Source organism: Oxyura jamaicensis, chromosome 6, assembly GCF_011077185.1.
Source record: "Oxyura jamaicensis isolate SHBP4307 breed ruddy duck chromosome 6, BPBGC_Ojam_1.0, whole genome shotgun sequence".
NCBI classification, from domain to species: Eukaryota; Metazoa; Chordata; class Aves; order Anseriformes; family Anatidae; genus Oxyura; species Oxyura jamaicensis.
In genome coordinates, this window is record NC_048898.1 from 16,249,105 (window position 1) to 16,265,832 (window position 16,728).

General features: G+C 41.7%; 1 protein-coding gene across 50 annotated transcripts in view; it reads left to right on the forward strand.

Annotated features, from left to right (window-relative positions):
* Positions 1-16,728, forward strand: part of SORBS1 (sorbin and SH3 domain containing 1) — a 163,853-nt gene that overhangs the window by 131,578 nt on the left and 15,547 nt on the right. For 27 of the 50 annotated variants that reach the window (XM_035330503.1, XM_035330502.1, XM_035330504.1 and 24 more), the window contains 10 exons: positions 178-261; positions 3,035-3,049; positions 3,601-3,666; positions 4,236-4,337; positions 5,690-5,739; positions 8,824-8,999; positions 10,589-12,109; positions 12,859-12,944; positions 14,577-14,744; positions 16,204-16,250. In XM_035330503.1, the coding sequence (XP_035186394.1) occupies positions 178-261; positions 3,035-3,049; positions 3,601-3,666; positions 4,236-4,337; positions 5,690-5,739; positions 8,824-8,999; positions 10,589-12,109; positions 12,859-12,944; positions 14,577-14,744; positions 16,204-16,250 (2,315 nt within the window). The remainder of the gene's footprint in view (positions 1-177; positions 262-3,034; positions 3,050-3,600; positions 3,667-4,235; positions 4,338-5,689; positions 5,740-8,823; positions 9,000-10,588; positions 12,110-12,858; positions 12,945-14,576; positions 14,745-16,203; positions 16,251-16,728) is intronic. The other 23 variants (XM_035330496.1, XM_035330515.1, XM_035330526.1 and 20 more) reach the window with 11 other exon arrangements.

Consider the following 16,728-nt stretch of genomic DNA (forward strand, 5'->3'; position numbering starts at 1 on the left):
AAGTGGTCCATGGCTTTTGTGAGAGAGGTGCTATAGAAATTCCAAATTATAAGGCTAAATATCGGCGTTTTAGAATGGAAACCATGGGATCTGCATCTTTAACAGTCCCTTTCCGTGTATTCTTTGCATAATGTTATCCTTCTCTTTCTTCCATTCCCCTGTCACCAACTCCTTTAGACTCGGGATATAAGCCCAGAAGAGATAGATTTAAAGAATGAACCTTGGTATAAATTCTTTTCGGAATTGGAGTTTGGGAAACCGGTAAGTTTGATAGTTGCAGTGACCAATAAAGTCAACCTACCATTTTTTCTTTTTTCTTTCTTTCTTTCTTTTATTATTATTATTATTTTTAATTATTGTCACATCTCTTGCTAGGGCCTAAACCTGGAACAGCTGTTTTATTCATTTAAAAATGTGATTGTTCATAACATCATTCTGGTGTTGATGTAAAACAGCTGTTGTGTGACTGCTTTATAGTATTTTGAAACCATTTACCAACACTCCCCACCTTCCAGCCGTATTTACCAACAAGGCAATATTTTTTACACCACAGTTCAAGCTTCATTTTTATTGTTAACAGTAGCAGTTAATGCCCTGTTCTTATTAATGAAAGTCCTCTTTCAATGCTCTTATTCTCTCTCTTCCTAAAAATATTTGGGATAGCTTTAATTCAAGGTGAATCACTCATTTATTTCTGGCCTTGGTTTGCAAGCTGTAGCTCAGTAATTTCCAGCTATCCATAACAGATTATGACCCTGCTTCCTGCTCCTTTCCTTATGCACTTAGCTGCCTGTTGTCTGAACAGGGTGCATCAGTCTGTTTGAGCATCCCCGATCATTCCTTGAAACCAAAGGAGTCTGAGAACAGTGTGTTTTCTTTTCAAATGGAGCTGTGTTGCTATGCGTGAAAAAGCATAGCCTTGATTTCTTACTCTGGAAAAGGATGAAGCAAAGCTTAATTATTTGAATTATTTGTCAAAGGACCTTTCTGATGGAGGAACACATCAGTGGTCAGGGCTACCTGCAGAAAAAAAGAGGTAGTGGACTTTGAGAACCATTTCATTATTAAATACTGTTTAATAATCTATTCTTACTGCATCAGAGGGTCAGCATCAGCCTTTAACATTTATTCAAGTGTAGTAGCGATTTGTCCTTTCTCCTTGAGGTCAGTTGTCAAATGCTCATGCACACCACTTCTGAGCACTGCTGGGATTTCCTTCCACGTACAACAAAACAAAAATACTTTAGGGTTCAGTACTGGCTTCAAAGGCTATTGAACATGGACACCAGAGGGCAGACTTTCTTTAAACCTGAGCTTTGCTCACACTTAACGAAAGTGACAAAATTCTTCTGCACAGAATATAGCTGCCTGAATTTGGGTACCTAGTCTGATCACATCATAGAAATAGTATAATTTCTACTGAAAAACAGGCATGATTGGTGTCTGGATGTTCCGCTCTGTGTTTCAGCACATACTGTTTCAGCATTACATCAGGCACTTTGAGGATGCCATCTCAGACTTCTATAGATAGCTGCTCTTGAACCTGACAAATTCAGCAAAGATCCCTCTGAGCTCAGTGTCTAGAGCCAGCAGAGTACTCTTATGTAGCTGTGCTCAGTTCAGCCATGAGAGGACCAGATTTTTGTTATCAGCTGGTGGTTAGGCACAGAGCCTGATGCACAGAGCCTGATACACAGAACATTTCAAGTGACATCTGCTAGGGCCTGGGATTTTCAAAAATTCTGTTTGAACAAGCTTCCCTCCACCCTTCCCAGTGCTGCAGATAATGTATCCTTCTAAAAGCATGATTTTCCCCTAAATTTATGACTTCAGCTGCAATTATGTGACACGGGCAGGAAACACCCTTGCTGAAAGGAAGCACAGGATTCTTGTGAGGCTGTGGTATTGCTCCCCAAACACACCAGAATGACCAGGAATAGGAATTTACATGGAGGAAAGCACATGCACTTCCTAGGGCAGCGAAAGCAATGCTCTGCTTGTCCAGCATCCCAGATGCATTTCTAGGCAGATCTATGGACACACAGCCAGGGAGATGACTCTGCAGCACGGATGATTTTCCAGGGCGCTGCTGAGACTGAATTCCCACAGGTTTCTTCTTTCTTCCTCCTGACTGTGACTTCACAAATCCATGAAGCCCCCTGCAAAAAAAACTGATGGTCAGTAAGTCTAGAGCTCAGTTGCCTTCTGTTGTGATTGTGGGCACTTTTCTCCTAGCCTCTCCTGGGATGGCACTGAGCAAGCTCTTTACTATGTACAGAGACGCATGGGGTTGGAAAAAAAGGGTGTGTGTCCTGTCTTCTTACCTCCTACCCTCCACACCTCAAACCTAAATCTTGGCAGCACCATCTTACCTATTCACCTGCAGCTGCCGATCTTATAGATAAGAAATAGGGATTTACAGTGTTGGCAGTCCCCACAGTGGCTGTCCAAGTTTAGAAGTGGGCCTGATTCACACTACAGATCCAGGCTGTCCAGAAACCTGAAGGACTTTGGACCAAGACCCAAGCATTGTAGCTCAGTCTTACCGTTGATGGACTGACACCAGGAGATTCTCTGTCAGAGATGCTTTGATAAAATAGTTATATAAGCCAGTATGGACATATAGGGTGAGGTTAAGCTTGCCAACCAACAAAGGTTACTTTTGTTTGGAAACACTGAGGAAACGTATTCTGATTTCACAAAGGAAGAACAAAGTCTGTTTGAGCATATCAGTGACGTGCATGTTTGATGAGAGACGGTTATCATGGCATTATTTGGATATGACAAAGGTCTTTCATTTTCAATAATCCTTCCCAATTTATTTACACATATATAAAACAGGAAAAATCCTATTTCAAAGTAGGAGCCTTTACCCATAGAATATATTTTAAATAACTTGTTTCCAAACTTCACCACCTCCAATGCAAAAATAAAACAAAAACCACCACAAACACCCCCCTCCTCCAAAACAGAAAAATTGAAAATAACAACTCTGCGTTCTCATTGCCCCACAATGCCAACACTGGAAATTCAGCCATTTGTTCACATGGTATGTATTCAGAGTCTGCCGGGGGCGGGAAAGATATCTCCCTTTTCTTTACCAAAGGCCCTTGTTTTACCCTTTCCTTTTGAAAAGAAGAATGAGCAAAACAAATGCTTTTTATGACCATGTGTTTTCTTTCCTTGTTTTGCTTTGTGTTTTTTCTTTTATTATTATTTTTCCTTTTTTGTGTGTGTTAAGAATGCTTTAACCACCAGCTGCGGGCTCCTCCTAGAGAGTCCAAAATCCCTTAGAGCACCTTGCAAAAATAAAACCGTCCTCAAACATTACTGAAACCAGCTCCTCCCTGACTTGCATGTATGCTCCCTTTTACCTCCCATGATCTCCTGATATTTGTGCTAGAGTGGTTTTATCCCTCTATCTCTCTCTTTCTGCTTTTTTTTTTTTTTTAAATATATATATATATATATATAATTTCTTTTCAGTGTTGATGCAAAACCCCTATTGTATTCCCTCTCTGTTCTAATCCAGTTTCCATATTCTCTGTGATGTCTTTCCTTATCTTCATTTCCTCATTTCCTTCCTCTGCTTTCCATCAGCCTCCAAAAAAGATTTGGGATTATACTCCTGGAGATTGCTCTATCCTTACTAGAGAGGATAGAAAGGTAATTGTGTCTCACATACGTTGTACTACGGCATCCAGTGCGTATGTATGTGTGTATGTGGATTTCTTTCTTTATTTCTTTCGTAGCATTGCTTGGGTTTTGTGTGCTTGTGATTTTTTTTTTTTTAATTGGGCTTCAGCTCATTAGCCTAACAAGCAGCTAGTGAATTGATTTAATAAACAATTCTCAAAAACATAATCAACAGTAGTTTAGAGTGGTGGTTTTGCTATCTTGACTTGCAATGATAATTATACTAACATACTATTGAATATTGTTACATTATCTTTTTTTTTTTACAGGTGGGTTTTATAACTTTATGGTTTGTAGAAGTAGATTCTAGTAGGCCTGCTGTGCATCTTTTAATTTTGGATCTTAAATGCCTAAATCAATTTCCTCTGTAATGATTGAAATGTGATTAATTACTAGTGAATTTCTGTGTATTGTCCATACCATCTTTGTCCTTTTCAATTAAAAAGGCTCGCTTATTTTTTTTTTCAAAATTAACATTCCTTTGGTTTCCCCTAACCCTAAGCATTATTTTCCCATTCTTCTTCTCCTTCTTTAACCAGACTGATCTAGAAAAAGACCTCTACCTCTACCAGACTGAGTTAGAGGCAGATTTAGAAAAAATGGAGAAGCTTTATAAAGCGCCACATAAAAAGCCACAGAAGGTATTTCCTATTCTTTTCATGCTGCCAATCCCTGTTTCCAAACTCTCTGCTCTAATCTATTCACTGCTGGATGATTATTAAATGAGGTTGGGATAAATAATGGTTCTGACCATTCTGACTGCATGGCTTGCTGTGTCGCTGTCAGAAATAATAGAATGTGATGCTGAGAATCCGGCTTGAAATCCATTTCAGATACAGTGATTTCCTCTCCCCCCATTTCCTTTCAGCTGTCCTCCACCCCCACCCACCCCTTTCCCCCTTCAGGGTTTTGAGTTCAGTGTCTGCAGAAAAAAAACCCTCTCTATTTTTCACATGAATAGGCAGCAGCAATCAGATTAAAATTCTTGGTTGGTGTCACGTCATCATCTCGTGCCTTTCAAGCGTGTTGCCATCAACCCTCCCTTCGTACAAACCCTGCTGCTCCCTGCTAGGAGTGCATGCCTACCCAAGATTTGAATATTCCCAAGAGATTTTGCACAATTTTCCTGACGCTGCACCTTGCCATGGCCTTCTAGGGCAGGTCAGCTGCTGCTGCTGGTCCGAGGGTCTGCAGGACTTGAACTGTGAAATGACAGATTAATTTGGTAACACGCCATTTTTTCCCTTTGTTGTTGGCTTTTTTTTTTTTTTAAACTGCAGCATTTCACCAGGACTTGAAAAAGCTTCTTTTTCAAACCCAAGATTTGCTTTTTTTTTTTTTTTTTTTTTTTTTTTTAATCCTCAGGTAGATGAGAGGAGACCAAGTACAGCATTTCTTTTAAAATTGCCATCAATTTTTTAAATAACGTACCTAGGAAGTGTTAGATGGATTTAAAGCAAGCGGATAAGAACTGGCTTTTGCTATTGAACCTGTGCAGCTGGCATTGCTTCTCTTAAGTAAGGAAACTGAACTGAAACATTGCTTTTCTTGTTAGTGCTTTGATATTCATTTGAACGCTTAGGAATGTATTGTGCTGCAGAAATGTAATGTACCTTTAAAGCAAAGGCGGGCAGTGACTGGTTCTGGGGAAAAGCTTGGGGAAATAATTACGAGCATGTCTCCTGGTCCTGGCCCAGCTGGTTCTCTCTTCTTGCTTTTGGCTTTATGCACAATGACTCATTGGCAGACAAAAGAATAGGCGCTTAAAAAGGCATCGGCTGTGCTAAAAACCTGTCACTGCCCTGATGGAACTCAGGAAAATTGTCGCTTTTCTGCAAAGACATTGACAGCTTTAATTGCATTTAGACTTAAACTTCAGTGTCTCATAAAGGCTAATATTCAAGCAATAAATGGAAAATTACTTAAGCAAGCCTTTTTCTTTCTCCTCGTGTATAAGTGGATATCAATGACTCCTTTGTTTGGACTTTTGCAGAATACAGCAGGTGTTACTCCTCTGGAAACTTCCACAGACCATTCTTCCTAGTAAGTTTTCAAATTGCTTTTTGATGTCTCTTGTACAGTCTGAGGGCATGTGGGGCAGGGTTTAGGGTGTTGGAAATGGGCTGGCTTTATTTTTTGGTGATGGATGTAGACAGCTATGTATCCCATGAGAATTGTATGTGTGCTTTAAATGAATCCAGATACTCTGTCTGCTCTTTGATCTTGAATTAATTTTGAAGTGATTACTTAAGTGATTGCATTGTCTAGATAAGAATTGCTATTGTGCCTAGGCAGCTACTTTCAGAATAGCAAACGGAATTTTAACTCCATCTTTTATGAAACTGCATGAAGCCACAGCCTATTTGCAAACTTTATTGCCTGGGGAAAAAAAAAAATAATAATAATAATAAAAAAAATGTTCCTTGTGTATGGTAGATTGGTTCCTGTTAGAAGTTTCCAGTTATGCATTCCAGAGGAAAAGAGTTCTGTTAATAAAACACAATAATTTTCTAGCTTCCAGGAAGAGAATAGTAGTAGCAGTAGCAATATTTCTCAGATCTAATGTGGCACTGGTTTTCTGGGTGAATACTTAATATAACAGTGAACTCTGTCTAAATGAGTTATACATTGAGCTGGTTCATTTTGAAAGAGGAAGAGAAAAAAATCGAGGACAATATGCTGAGTTGTCGTTGTAACTGGACTAGTTGCATCGCATTTCTCATAGGAGGATCTCCCCTGCATGCATGGATTGTTAAGAAAGGCACTCTCTCCTCCAGGCACCCATTGACATCATTTTGTTCATTGCTCCTATGACTTTTTACTTCTATTTAGGTAGGTTAGAGAGCAATAAAATACATGGAAATCTCAGAGATTAGCATAAAAGGGTAACTTATATTTGCCAAAGACTGGTAAGAATCCTGAATTCCTGACTGTCCCCAAAGTGTTACAGAAGTTGTGAATCTTCTGTTTGATTTGCTAGGTGGGCCGGGTTTGCTCTCCTGCAATCAAGTCAACTTATAGAGCCCATGTTAGTTGCCACTGATGGTTGTAGGAGCTGTTCTGAACCTTGAAAGCTGTGTCTGTACATACAGAATTAATATTTACAATTCAAGTCAAGGAAATTACCCTCCAGCTAAAAGAGAAGCATGTGTATAATGTATATGTGTTATCATACATTTTAAAGCCATCTTACCTCTACTTTTCATTACATAGAACAGCATTCTGTTCTGCAAGGCATCTCTCCCCTGTGCACAGACTGATCCATTAGCAAGGGCCAAGGTTTCCACCCATGGCAGCACTGTCTGTGCCCTTTTTGATACCATGCAAAGCATTCAGGAGTGCCAACGTCTGTGCTGGCAGATAGGAAGCAACCTGAGTAAGGGTGGGAATGGGAGACAACAGAGAGGGCCAATGAAGTCATACATTCTTCCCTCGCCTGCCTATAGAGAACAAGGAGAAGAGATATCTGGAGTTTATTGCTTTTTTTTTTTTTTTTTTTTTTCCTCCCCTTTGGTGTTGCTCTCACATCTCAGGTGAGGAACCTCAAGGCAGTCATGGGTCCCTGCAGCAGCTGGCAGGGTTTCCTCAGGAATTTGACAAATGGAGGCACTGGTGTAACGCACGCGAGACAGAACAGCTCTGTAGCTATGGTTATGGCTCAGGCCCTTGCTTCTATTTGAGCATTGCCTAGGTAGAAGTGGTGGCAGTATTCCATTTCTCTTTGGTGGCATTTTTCACAAGCCCTTTCACTTCAGAGAATAATTTATGGGACTGCATATGACCTGGTTTTCCTTGTCCGGAAACTAAAATCTTTGTGATCCAGACATTGTGTAATTCCACCCCTATAGCCAGTCCTCTGATGTGTTTGAAAGCTTTCTCTTTACTACAGTGTCCATCCAAAATAACCAGATGCATGTACAAATTTAGCCACAACAAGCAGGCCTAACCACAAGCATTTCCACACTCTCATAAATTTGAATCACCCCTGTACATCACCATGAAAAACAGCTTTCAAAAGTTTCCATTATTTGGCAAAAAACTTTTTTTTTTTTTTTTTTTTTTTTTTTTGGTTTAACTTTCTAGCAGACATGCTTTGGCCTCAGAATATCTTTGTGTGTGAGACTGCATCTTATTCCAAAGAGCCTGGATGAGCATGTACGATGACTGGTATCGGACAAGCTCAGCTTTTAGGACAGCACGGTCTGCCCAATTGTTCAGCAAATCTTTTGCACCTGGGAAAACCATTCATACCATGAAATATTTTTTTTGTTTGGTTTGGTTTGTTTTTCTTTTTTGGAGAGGATGCAGTGAAATTTAGAAATTACATGTGGGAGATTTCTGGTTCTGTTTCATGACAGAGGAAAGGGATTTGTAATAACACTTCACTCTTTAAGGGCCGTAGAAATTACAGTTGTGCCCATTTTTAACATGTATCTCAGATCCAGCATTTTGTTTATGTCTGCATGGTAGACCTAAAGTCTGTGACTTTGTATTTCCTCTAGTGCAAGCTTGAGGCAAAGCTGAACAGAATTGTGCCTACCAGGGAAATTCCTCTGGTGTTAAAACAGTAGTGTCTGTAGCCCAGTGCTTGTGCTTCTCTGCACAGTCCCTCACCGATTGGCTTGGAAAATTACTCTGGGAGTCTTGGTTTATAATGTTGGCTGGGAGGCTGAACTGGTTGAGATGAATTCCTGAGCAGCTGTGTTTTGTAACCAGGGGATAGGAATGGATGGCATTTAAGGAAAGGGCTGGAGCTGGAAGATATATGTGCTACTTCTAGCTAGCCACTGAATTTCTGTATGTTTGCAAGGAAATCACACATTTGCTCTGTGACCCTGTTGTCTCATCTGCAAAGTAAAGGAGGAGTGCTTTCTTGCCACCTGTTTTCTGGGGGATTGAGCTGGGAGAGTTCCCTCAGATGGAGAATATTGTGGTAGGGCAAAACTTGCAGCACTATTGCAATGTACTCATAACCTCTTCATTCAGCATCGGTTCTTCATGCAGAGTGCACAGTCCTCTTTGGGTTTATAGTGTGTTTTTTTTCTTTGATTGCACGAAGCTCTCAGCAAACAGAAGTGACCCACTGGCATTCTTCACCATTTTTCTGTTTTGCAAACTGTTTTCCAGCTCCACATACTCTCCCAGCTACCACGCAGTGAAGAGGGAGACAGAATCAGCACCAGGGGACTTTGCTGGTTTGGAGAATGAAAGACAGATTTACAAGAGTGTGCTGGAAGGTGGAGATATCCCATTCCAGGGTCTGAGTGGTCTCAAGCGACCTTCTAGCTCTGCTTCCACAAAAGGTAGGCGATCAGGGTGCTAACCTGACCTTTGTTCTGCACAAAGTGTCAAAAGTCTGGTGATATGGGGCAAACTCCTGCAGGGTTTAGAGTCCTATTCAAGCCAGTCCAGGTTTCCTCTGTCCTTCCTCTTTGCCTTCCCTGGTTTTCTCTCTTTTTATCTCTCAGACTACACTAGCCAGTATTTCACATGACCCCTTTATCTGATCCAGGTTCCTCTTCTTAACAGGAACCAGCTCTCTCCCTCCAGCACCTCAGCCACATTCCACACCCTCCTGTTCTTCCTCCAGGCTGCTCAGGCTGGCCTTGCTGTCCATCTGCTCCCACTGCCTTGTCATGCTAGAACCCTTCCCTGCCTTTCCTGCTCTTCCTGCTGGGGGGTCTCAGCAGGCCACACCATGGCTGCTGGCCTGGCCACCCTGGTGTAGCCGGCACCATGTGTTCCGCAGCCTCCTGCCTGCAAGGGTTGTACAGAGAATGCACAGGACATGGAACCAGCAACACCCTGCGGTCTCTGAGGCAGCAAGACAGCGGAGACCGCTGCATTCTCCTCCCCCTTCCTCCCCCCATCGTGGACTTTCTAGAAGATTATGTCAAGGAAGAGCCTGACTCCCATCAGGGAGTTGTATTGGGGAATGCGTCCCTGAGCCAACTTCAACCTAAAAATGGGTTGAGATGGGGAGAGGACTGGGGAAGGAATGCTTTGGGTTTCTGAACTGCTCTCCCTAAAAATAGTGCATCACACCAAAAAGGTCTCTGTCTCCATCTTCCAGCTGTTTTTCAGTATTATGTCCGGCCTGTAGGGCAAGGAGTCAAACTGGAGCTGAACAAAAAAAATCTGGTCAGTTATTGTTCCCCAAACTGTGATTGAACCTGAATGGTTATTTTGACAGTTTAATTTGAACTCAGATTGGAAACAGACCTAAAAAAATGCAGTCACAGCTCAACCCAGTCTGGATCTGATGTTAAAAAAATGTTCTCATTCGACTCCTTGATTTTTAAAGCAAACACGGGCCACACCACACTGTCTGAAGCACACTCAGCTTATTCCTGGTACGGGAAATCTCTACGCAAGCAACTCTCAGACAAGGCCAGCTGATGTGGCCTGCTTGTGCTTGTACAGTCAGCCCTTGATTTTTTCTCCTTCTCAGGAATAAGCTCTTTAGCATGCACTGTGGTGAGACCATAGTAGGTGTGTTTACAGGCTTGATGCATTAAGCCATTTTTGCAATGTTAGTGCCTCTGCATTCATGCTGACACCCTGATCCTGCCCAGAGTTCAGCCGCCCTTTTCCATAGTGCCACAGCTCCCCTGGAAGCTGATGATGCTCAGCACTTTTTAGGAGGGTACCTTGAAAGTGCAACAGGCCTGTTTCTGGCCAAGCCTCTCAGCTTAGAAACATTAGCAGCACTTCACCTACTCCTGTAAGTGCAGCTTGTTGTGCAGTGTCTTCCTGCTTTTCTTTATGTTTTGGAACTTTGTTTCTTTAAAGTGCATTGTATGAAATCCAAGCATGTTCTCTCTCCTTTCTCAATAGCTTTCTAGCACTTAAGCTAACAGGTTGTATTTATTTTATTCTGCATGCTTACCAGTGGATCGTAAAGGTGGGAATGCTCATATGACTGCACCCTCTTCAGTTAATAGCCGAACCTTTAACGCTAGTCATACCGGTATGTTAGGTCACTCATGTAAAAATAAGAAGCCCTTATCAGCTGCAAAAGCCTGCATTACTGAAATCCTCCCTTCTAAATTCAAACCCAAACTAGCAGCTCCAGCTGCTCTTGTGCAGGACAAGAAGGGTATCTTGCTATCTCATGAGAAAGCTCAAAGCTGCGAAAACCTTCGTAGCTCCATTGCCTTGTTTGATAATAAAAAAGCTTTTATGGTAGACATAGGGGAAAGCATAGAAGACATGTTGATGAAGTCGAAGCAGGAGTATGCCATCAAATCTGGCAGTACCATGAGCCTACAGGAGTATGGCACCAACTCTAGGAAAGGCTACCTGTTCCCTGCCTCCAGGAAGAGCGGGATGGAGTTTACAATGCTGTATAAAGACATGCACCAGATCAACCGTTCCAGGATCAATTTGAGCACCGTCTCCTCCTGCAGTGTGAGAGATATCGCATCTCAGTTTGAGAATGAAGCCAAGGACAGGATGGAGCATGGCCTTAGTCGAGAGGATTCAGAGCAGATCCCCAAACACACCGTTTCCTCCCGTATCAGTGCCTTTGAGCAGCTGATCCAGAGATCCCGATCAATGCCCGCGCTTGATTTTTCTACTGGACCAAGCAAGTTCACCACTTCTCTCCAATCTAAAACTTGTCTGAGTTCTGCCTACTCTGCAGAGTTTCTTCTGGATTTGCCAAAAACAAACCAGGAAGAGAAGGATGCCACCAGCTTGGCAGACAAATCCTCCCGCTCCTGCAGCAATGTGGAGGACACAGCTTCAGATGTCAGTGATGCCATCCCTATGGACACACTTTCAGCTTGCACAGATGAGATAGATCTCCTCTCAAATGCATCCAATGACAGTGGCGGCAGCAGCAGCAACCTCAATGGACCTCAGAAGCATAAAATCAACAGATGCAAAGGCACATGCCCAGCTTCCTACACCAGGTTCACTACCATCCGAAGGCATGAGCAGCAGCAGGCCTCCAGGAACCCTGATTCCAAAGGGGATATCTATGGGGACAGACACACTCTCCCCAGAAATGTCTACCTGATGAGCCCACTCCCATTCCGATTGAAAAAACCCTTTCAACACAAGTCCAGCAGGACTCCACCCCCAAGCTGCCTGGAAACCCAAGCAGTGCCCAGACCCAACAGCCCAGATGAGCCCATACAGCTCCAGGGGAGCACAGGAGATGAGAGTCACCACTCCCAGCACAGACTGTGCTCCAGAAGCAGGCCGCTGGCTCCCAGGCGCCTGTCTTCCTTTGACATTGTGGAGAGGCTTAGCTATTTCCCCACCAGGGGATCTAGCCGAGATAGCTCCATGGGCCGGTCTGATACTCCTGACTCCTTACACAATGGGAACGCAGTCCCATATGCTCTATATCACAGCTTGGATACAAACAACAACCCGCAAAGTGAACTTGGGACGTACCTAGGAGGTGGCTTTTTGTGTTCTTTACCAGTGTCTCTTCATCTGTCTTCTTGCTTTCCTTTCTCCTCCCCTTTTCTGCCACAATCCCTGCATTTCTACTCCCTATCTTTGCATCCCCTGACTCTATTTTTTTTCTGGTATGTCTCATGTCCTTTGCGTGTCTTGCTGAGCATTTTTGTTCAGGACATATTAACAGCTGCACTTCTGAGAAACGATTTCTGCTGCCTTTCTAATCACATCATGTTCAGTTGATCTCAAGCGGCTCCTGGGATGCAAGAATCTCAACATGAGTTATTTCTAGTCCTATATCATTTGCACACATGGGAGTATAAAACAAACCCAGATGATTTGCTATAAGGAGCAGTTTCTCAAGGTCACGTTGTGTGTGTGTGTGTGTGTGTGTGTGTGTGTGTGTGTGTGTGTGTTGTGTGTTAAACTTTTCTCAGCAGTAAAATGCCAAATCATACTTTGATGGCAGCAAATCTTTTCTTCACAAAGTCCTTCTGTGTTTTTACTCTTTCCCGTACCTTTATTTTCTTCCTGGTTTTGGATCTTTGTTAACAAGTATAGTCCAAAAGGGAAAAAAATGAAAATGGTTAAATTACCAACATCTGATTGGCAATTTGGTCAATGACAATTGAGAATCCTTACCATTGTAATGGAAGCAAATTTTTAAAATATATTTATTTTTTTCCTTTCTGGTTATGCTAGATAAATCCATCTGTATTTTAACTTCCTTATGTTGTTTCGAAGTAGATTCAGAATCACCAAGGCATTTTGCACCACTTGATTACATGGAAACTCCCGAAGAAATTCTCCGCAGGCGCTATGATGATAAAGAGGTAATAATGCCTTCTTTTATGGCCTAGTAACAGTTGTGACAGCTCCATGTGCAAGAAATACAGCAGTAACTCTTTTAGAAGGACAACTTATATGTGCATTGATATGTATATTGGAAGTTAGAGCAAAAAGGTAGAACGAGTATGTTTTATTTTCAATACTACTTTTGCCACTAATTTACTATATAACATGTAGCCCAGTTTAGCTTTTATTCAAAAGGAACCTGATAGTTCTTATCAATTGCACAAAACAATATATGGGGGCTTTAACAATGTAAAAAGGCTGGAGAGGTATGTGAGATGTGGTATAACACCTCAGTACTTGCAGATAAAGCTGAAATGGTATTTCTACAACTGAATTATATTTTTATTGTTCTCCATTAAAGCCACTTGAGTCAGTATTAATCACGCTGGTCAGAAAGGGCTTATTTTCATGCAAGAGTCCTCAGGTTTTGAATAACAAATGTAAGGCATATCAAGCCACCAGGAAGTGTGAAGCTTTTCCCCAGTGCAAATCAGAATTGTTTGATATCTCAAATTGTCAACAGAATGTATCAGTCCTTTTTGAAATGGCTAGGTGATGTATGGGCAAGCTGAAATACTAAAAAGCAACAAAGGATGTTCCGCACTGACTGTATTCAAGTTGGGTTAAAGAAATTATAAAGTGATTGCATTCTAGGAAGCTTGTTTAATAAATAAAAATAAAACCAAGTGACAATTTTACTGAAGAATCATGTTACCTTTCTGAGTTCAAATAATGTTTGTGTGGGTTTTGAAATATATGTAAAATCTGTTCTTAATTCCAATGTGAAAAATATACTTTTTGCTTTCTTCTCCCATGAAACGGTAATCCCTCCACTGCCAAAATCCAGCAAGAAAGCTCATGTAAGAGCAAAACTCTGAGTTCACTAAGATGTGCTGGCTTCAAATTATAAAATCATTCAGTTGGAAGGGACCTACAAAGGTCACCGAGTTCAATGTGAAATGAGTTGCCAAAGAGCCTAACTCTTCAGCCTACAGTCAGCCCCAAAACATGCAAGAACCCTTCTGCATGGTTCCTGAGAATTCTCATTTCTATTAATGTGCCAGAGGCTAAAGAAGTCAAAATATTTCTGTGGGGCTTGTTTATTTTGTGTAGTGTATTACGTAAACCTAAAAGGAAGTATGGGAGAATCTGATACGTGAGGGTGGGTTAGGCACTCTCCCAAGCTCCTTTCAAAGCTCGGGGTTTGGTGCCTCAACTTACCTGTGGATCTGATTCAGGTCTCTTGGAAGTCGAGAGAAACTCCTTATTGGTTGGAGGGGGTGTTGCATCAGCCCCCTGCATTATCAACGAGCTTCCCATTATCTTAGAAGTTCCCAACACCTGGCCTGAAAAATTCATTGACTTCCATCAGTGTTGGATCAGATCCACTGTATGTGCTGGATTTCTGTTATGCGATAATGGGAATGTACTTTTGTGTTTGCTAAACCAAAGGGTATTGTGTAGTTAGTAGAATCAGTGTTTTATGTTGAACTGTAAGGTTCCAGCTTTTTGCTGGGATATCAGGAATTTTGTTCAAGTCACATTTGTGGCAGCTTTCAAATGGCCTTAACTAGATGATTTACTGCCCATTTTATGCAATTTTATGGCAGAAACTTTTAGAGGACCAGAGACGGCTTAAACGTGAGCAAGAAGAAGCTGATATTGCAGCTAGAAGGCACACAGGGGTTATTCCAACGCACCATCAGTTTATCACTAATGAGCGATTTGGGGACCTCCTAAATGTAGACGATACAGCAAAGAGGAAATCTGGGTCAGAGGTCTGTTTTAGTCACCTCAGTCTGCTGCTTGACCCAAAGCAATATTTGCCTCTCACAATGTTGTGCTGTAGGCCAACATTAGCTCTTCAGAGAATGTCGTTTGTTTTTTTTATCCCCTTTCCCCTTTCCCATTCTGGCTTCATTTAGAACTGCTTTGACTCTTGTGCCTGGTAAATTAATAGATCTCTATACCAAGCTGCATATGTTAAAGCATGCCTGCTGAGAATTGCTGGTGCACACCTGTGATGCATGCCTTTAAATATCAGCTACTTGTAGTAAATCAAAGGCATTCTACATCCTTTGCATCATATTGCTACATCGCCTTCTTGTCTGTGCCTTACGCTTAGAAACTTCATGTCTTGTTGATTCTGGCCATGCGACTGTTTCATAGTTGTTGTTGTTTTTTTAAAAAGTAGATTGTTTCTTCTCCTATCTAAAGATGCTTAATGTCCTTGGGAAACAACTGGAAAAAGTCTCAGCATGTTTCACTGAATACAACCTGGTCAGTCTTTCTGAAAGAGACAAAGGAGGAGATAGATGTGTTCTGTTGTTTTTTTTTTCCATGAGCCCGAGGCAGTTCTCCCTAGACTCTCCCTGGATGCTAGGCCAGGTGTGCTGTCCACATGCTATCTCCTGCCTTACGCATTGCTGCTGTGTTTCCCCAGAGGTGCAACACAGTGGCAGTGGGTGAAGTGGTCACCACATGGATGGAGTACATTTGTCTGTCTCTTGTTTACATAGCTTCAAATGCAGTAGTGCCATATAAATGCATCTACTTCTTATTTTATGCTTCATTACCAAAATGACTTTTAAATTGTCTAAATATTCAGTAGCTATTAGAAAAACAGCCAGATAAATCACGTTTTGAAGCCTAGGCCTGCTGTCAACATGTCCTCTTTGGCTTTTTAGCCACTGAAGATGTTTTTTATCAGGCCTGATTTATTTGTACTTTCTCCTCACCTTCGTCTCTTTGCTACCAATCCATACTTGGATCACATTTCAGGATTCATCAAGGCCAGGTAATAATCAGTAAAGAGCCACATCAAATAAAATCCTACTTTTTTTTTTTCCCCAGCTGGTTAATTTTGCTTTCTGATACAGACACTGAGGGGAAATTTTTTCTAGAGTCCCAGTAACTGTAGTTACTGGAGCAGTTCTCGTTAACCAGGGTTTGTCACATTTAAACGTTTACTGCTGTTAAATCTCTTTTCTTTAGAGCATTAATTACGGTTATACCAGAAGTGTTATACCACTTTTTGCCCTGGTAAGGGAGACCCATCCAGCATATTTGGACTGTCATACCAGTTGCACACCAGCTTGTAGCAGAATACCTGCATTCAACATCCTTCCCTAGACTAATAGTAGCTATAGAAGAGATTTGTTTTTTTTTTTTCCTTAGAAGAGGATGGAAAACCTAATTATTATCTTAATGTGCTAATTTATTTTTTTTGATCTCTAGATGAGACCTGCTAGAGCCAAGTTTGACTTTAAAGCGCAGACGCTGAAGTGAGTATAGCTTGTTACTATTGCCTTTGGTGTTCTTCCTCTGTCTTTTCCCCTAGGATGTAGCATTTATGAAGTTTCATGCAATTGGATTCATGTTTTGAGTGTGTCTTTCCAGCAACTCAGTCAAAACAAAGCATTCACAGTATGGCAGGTGAAAGTAATATGAATCTTGCAGGTCATAGCCTGTAATGGTCCTTTAGGAAAATGTCTTCTTCCTCAGTGTCAGCAAGAGATTTAAACAGGTGCCTAGTTCTAATCATGTAGCTGGGCCTTTGACTCAGGATTTTCCTGATTCAGGACCTGTAAGGGTACAGACTGGTCACTGCTCACCTGCTATCTGTGGATATACCAGCAGATGTTTCTAGTGGCATTGTACCTTCAAACCCTGTTGTGGACCTTGTGATGAATCAAACAAGAACAGGAACCTTACATTTTTTTTTTTTTTTGGGCGGGCGCGCCCCCGGCGCGCGCAGGGAGT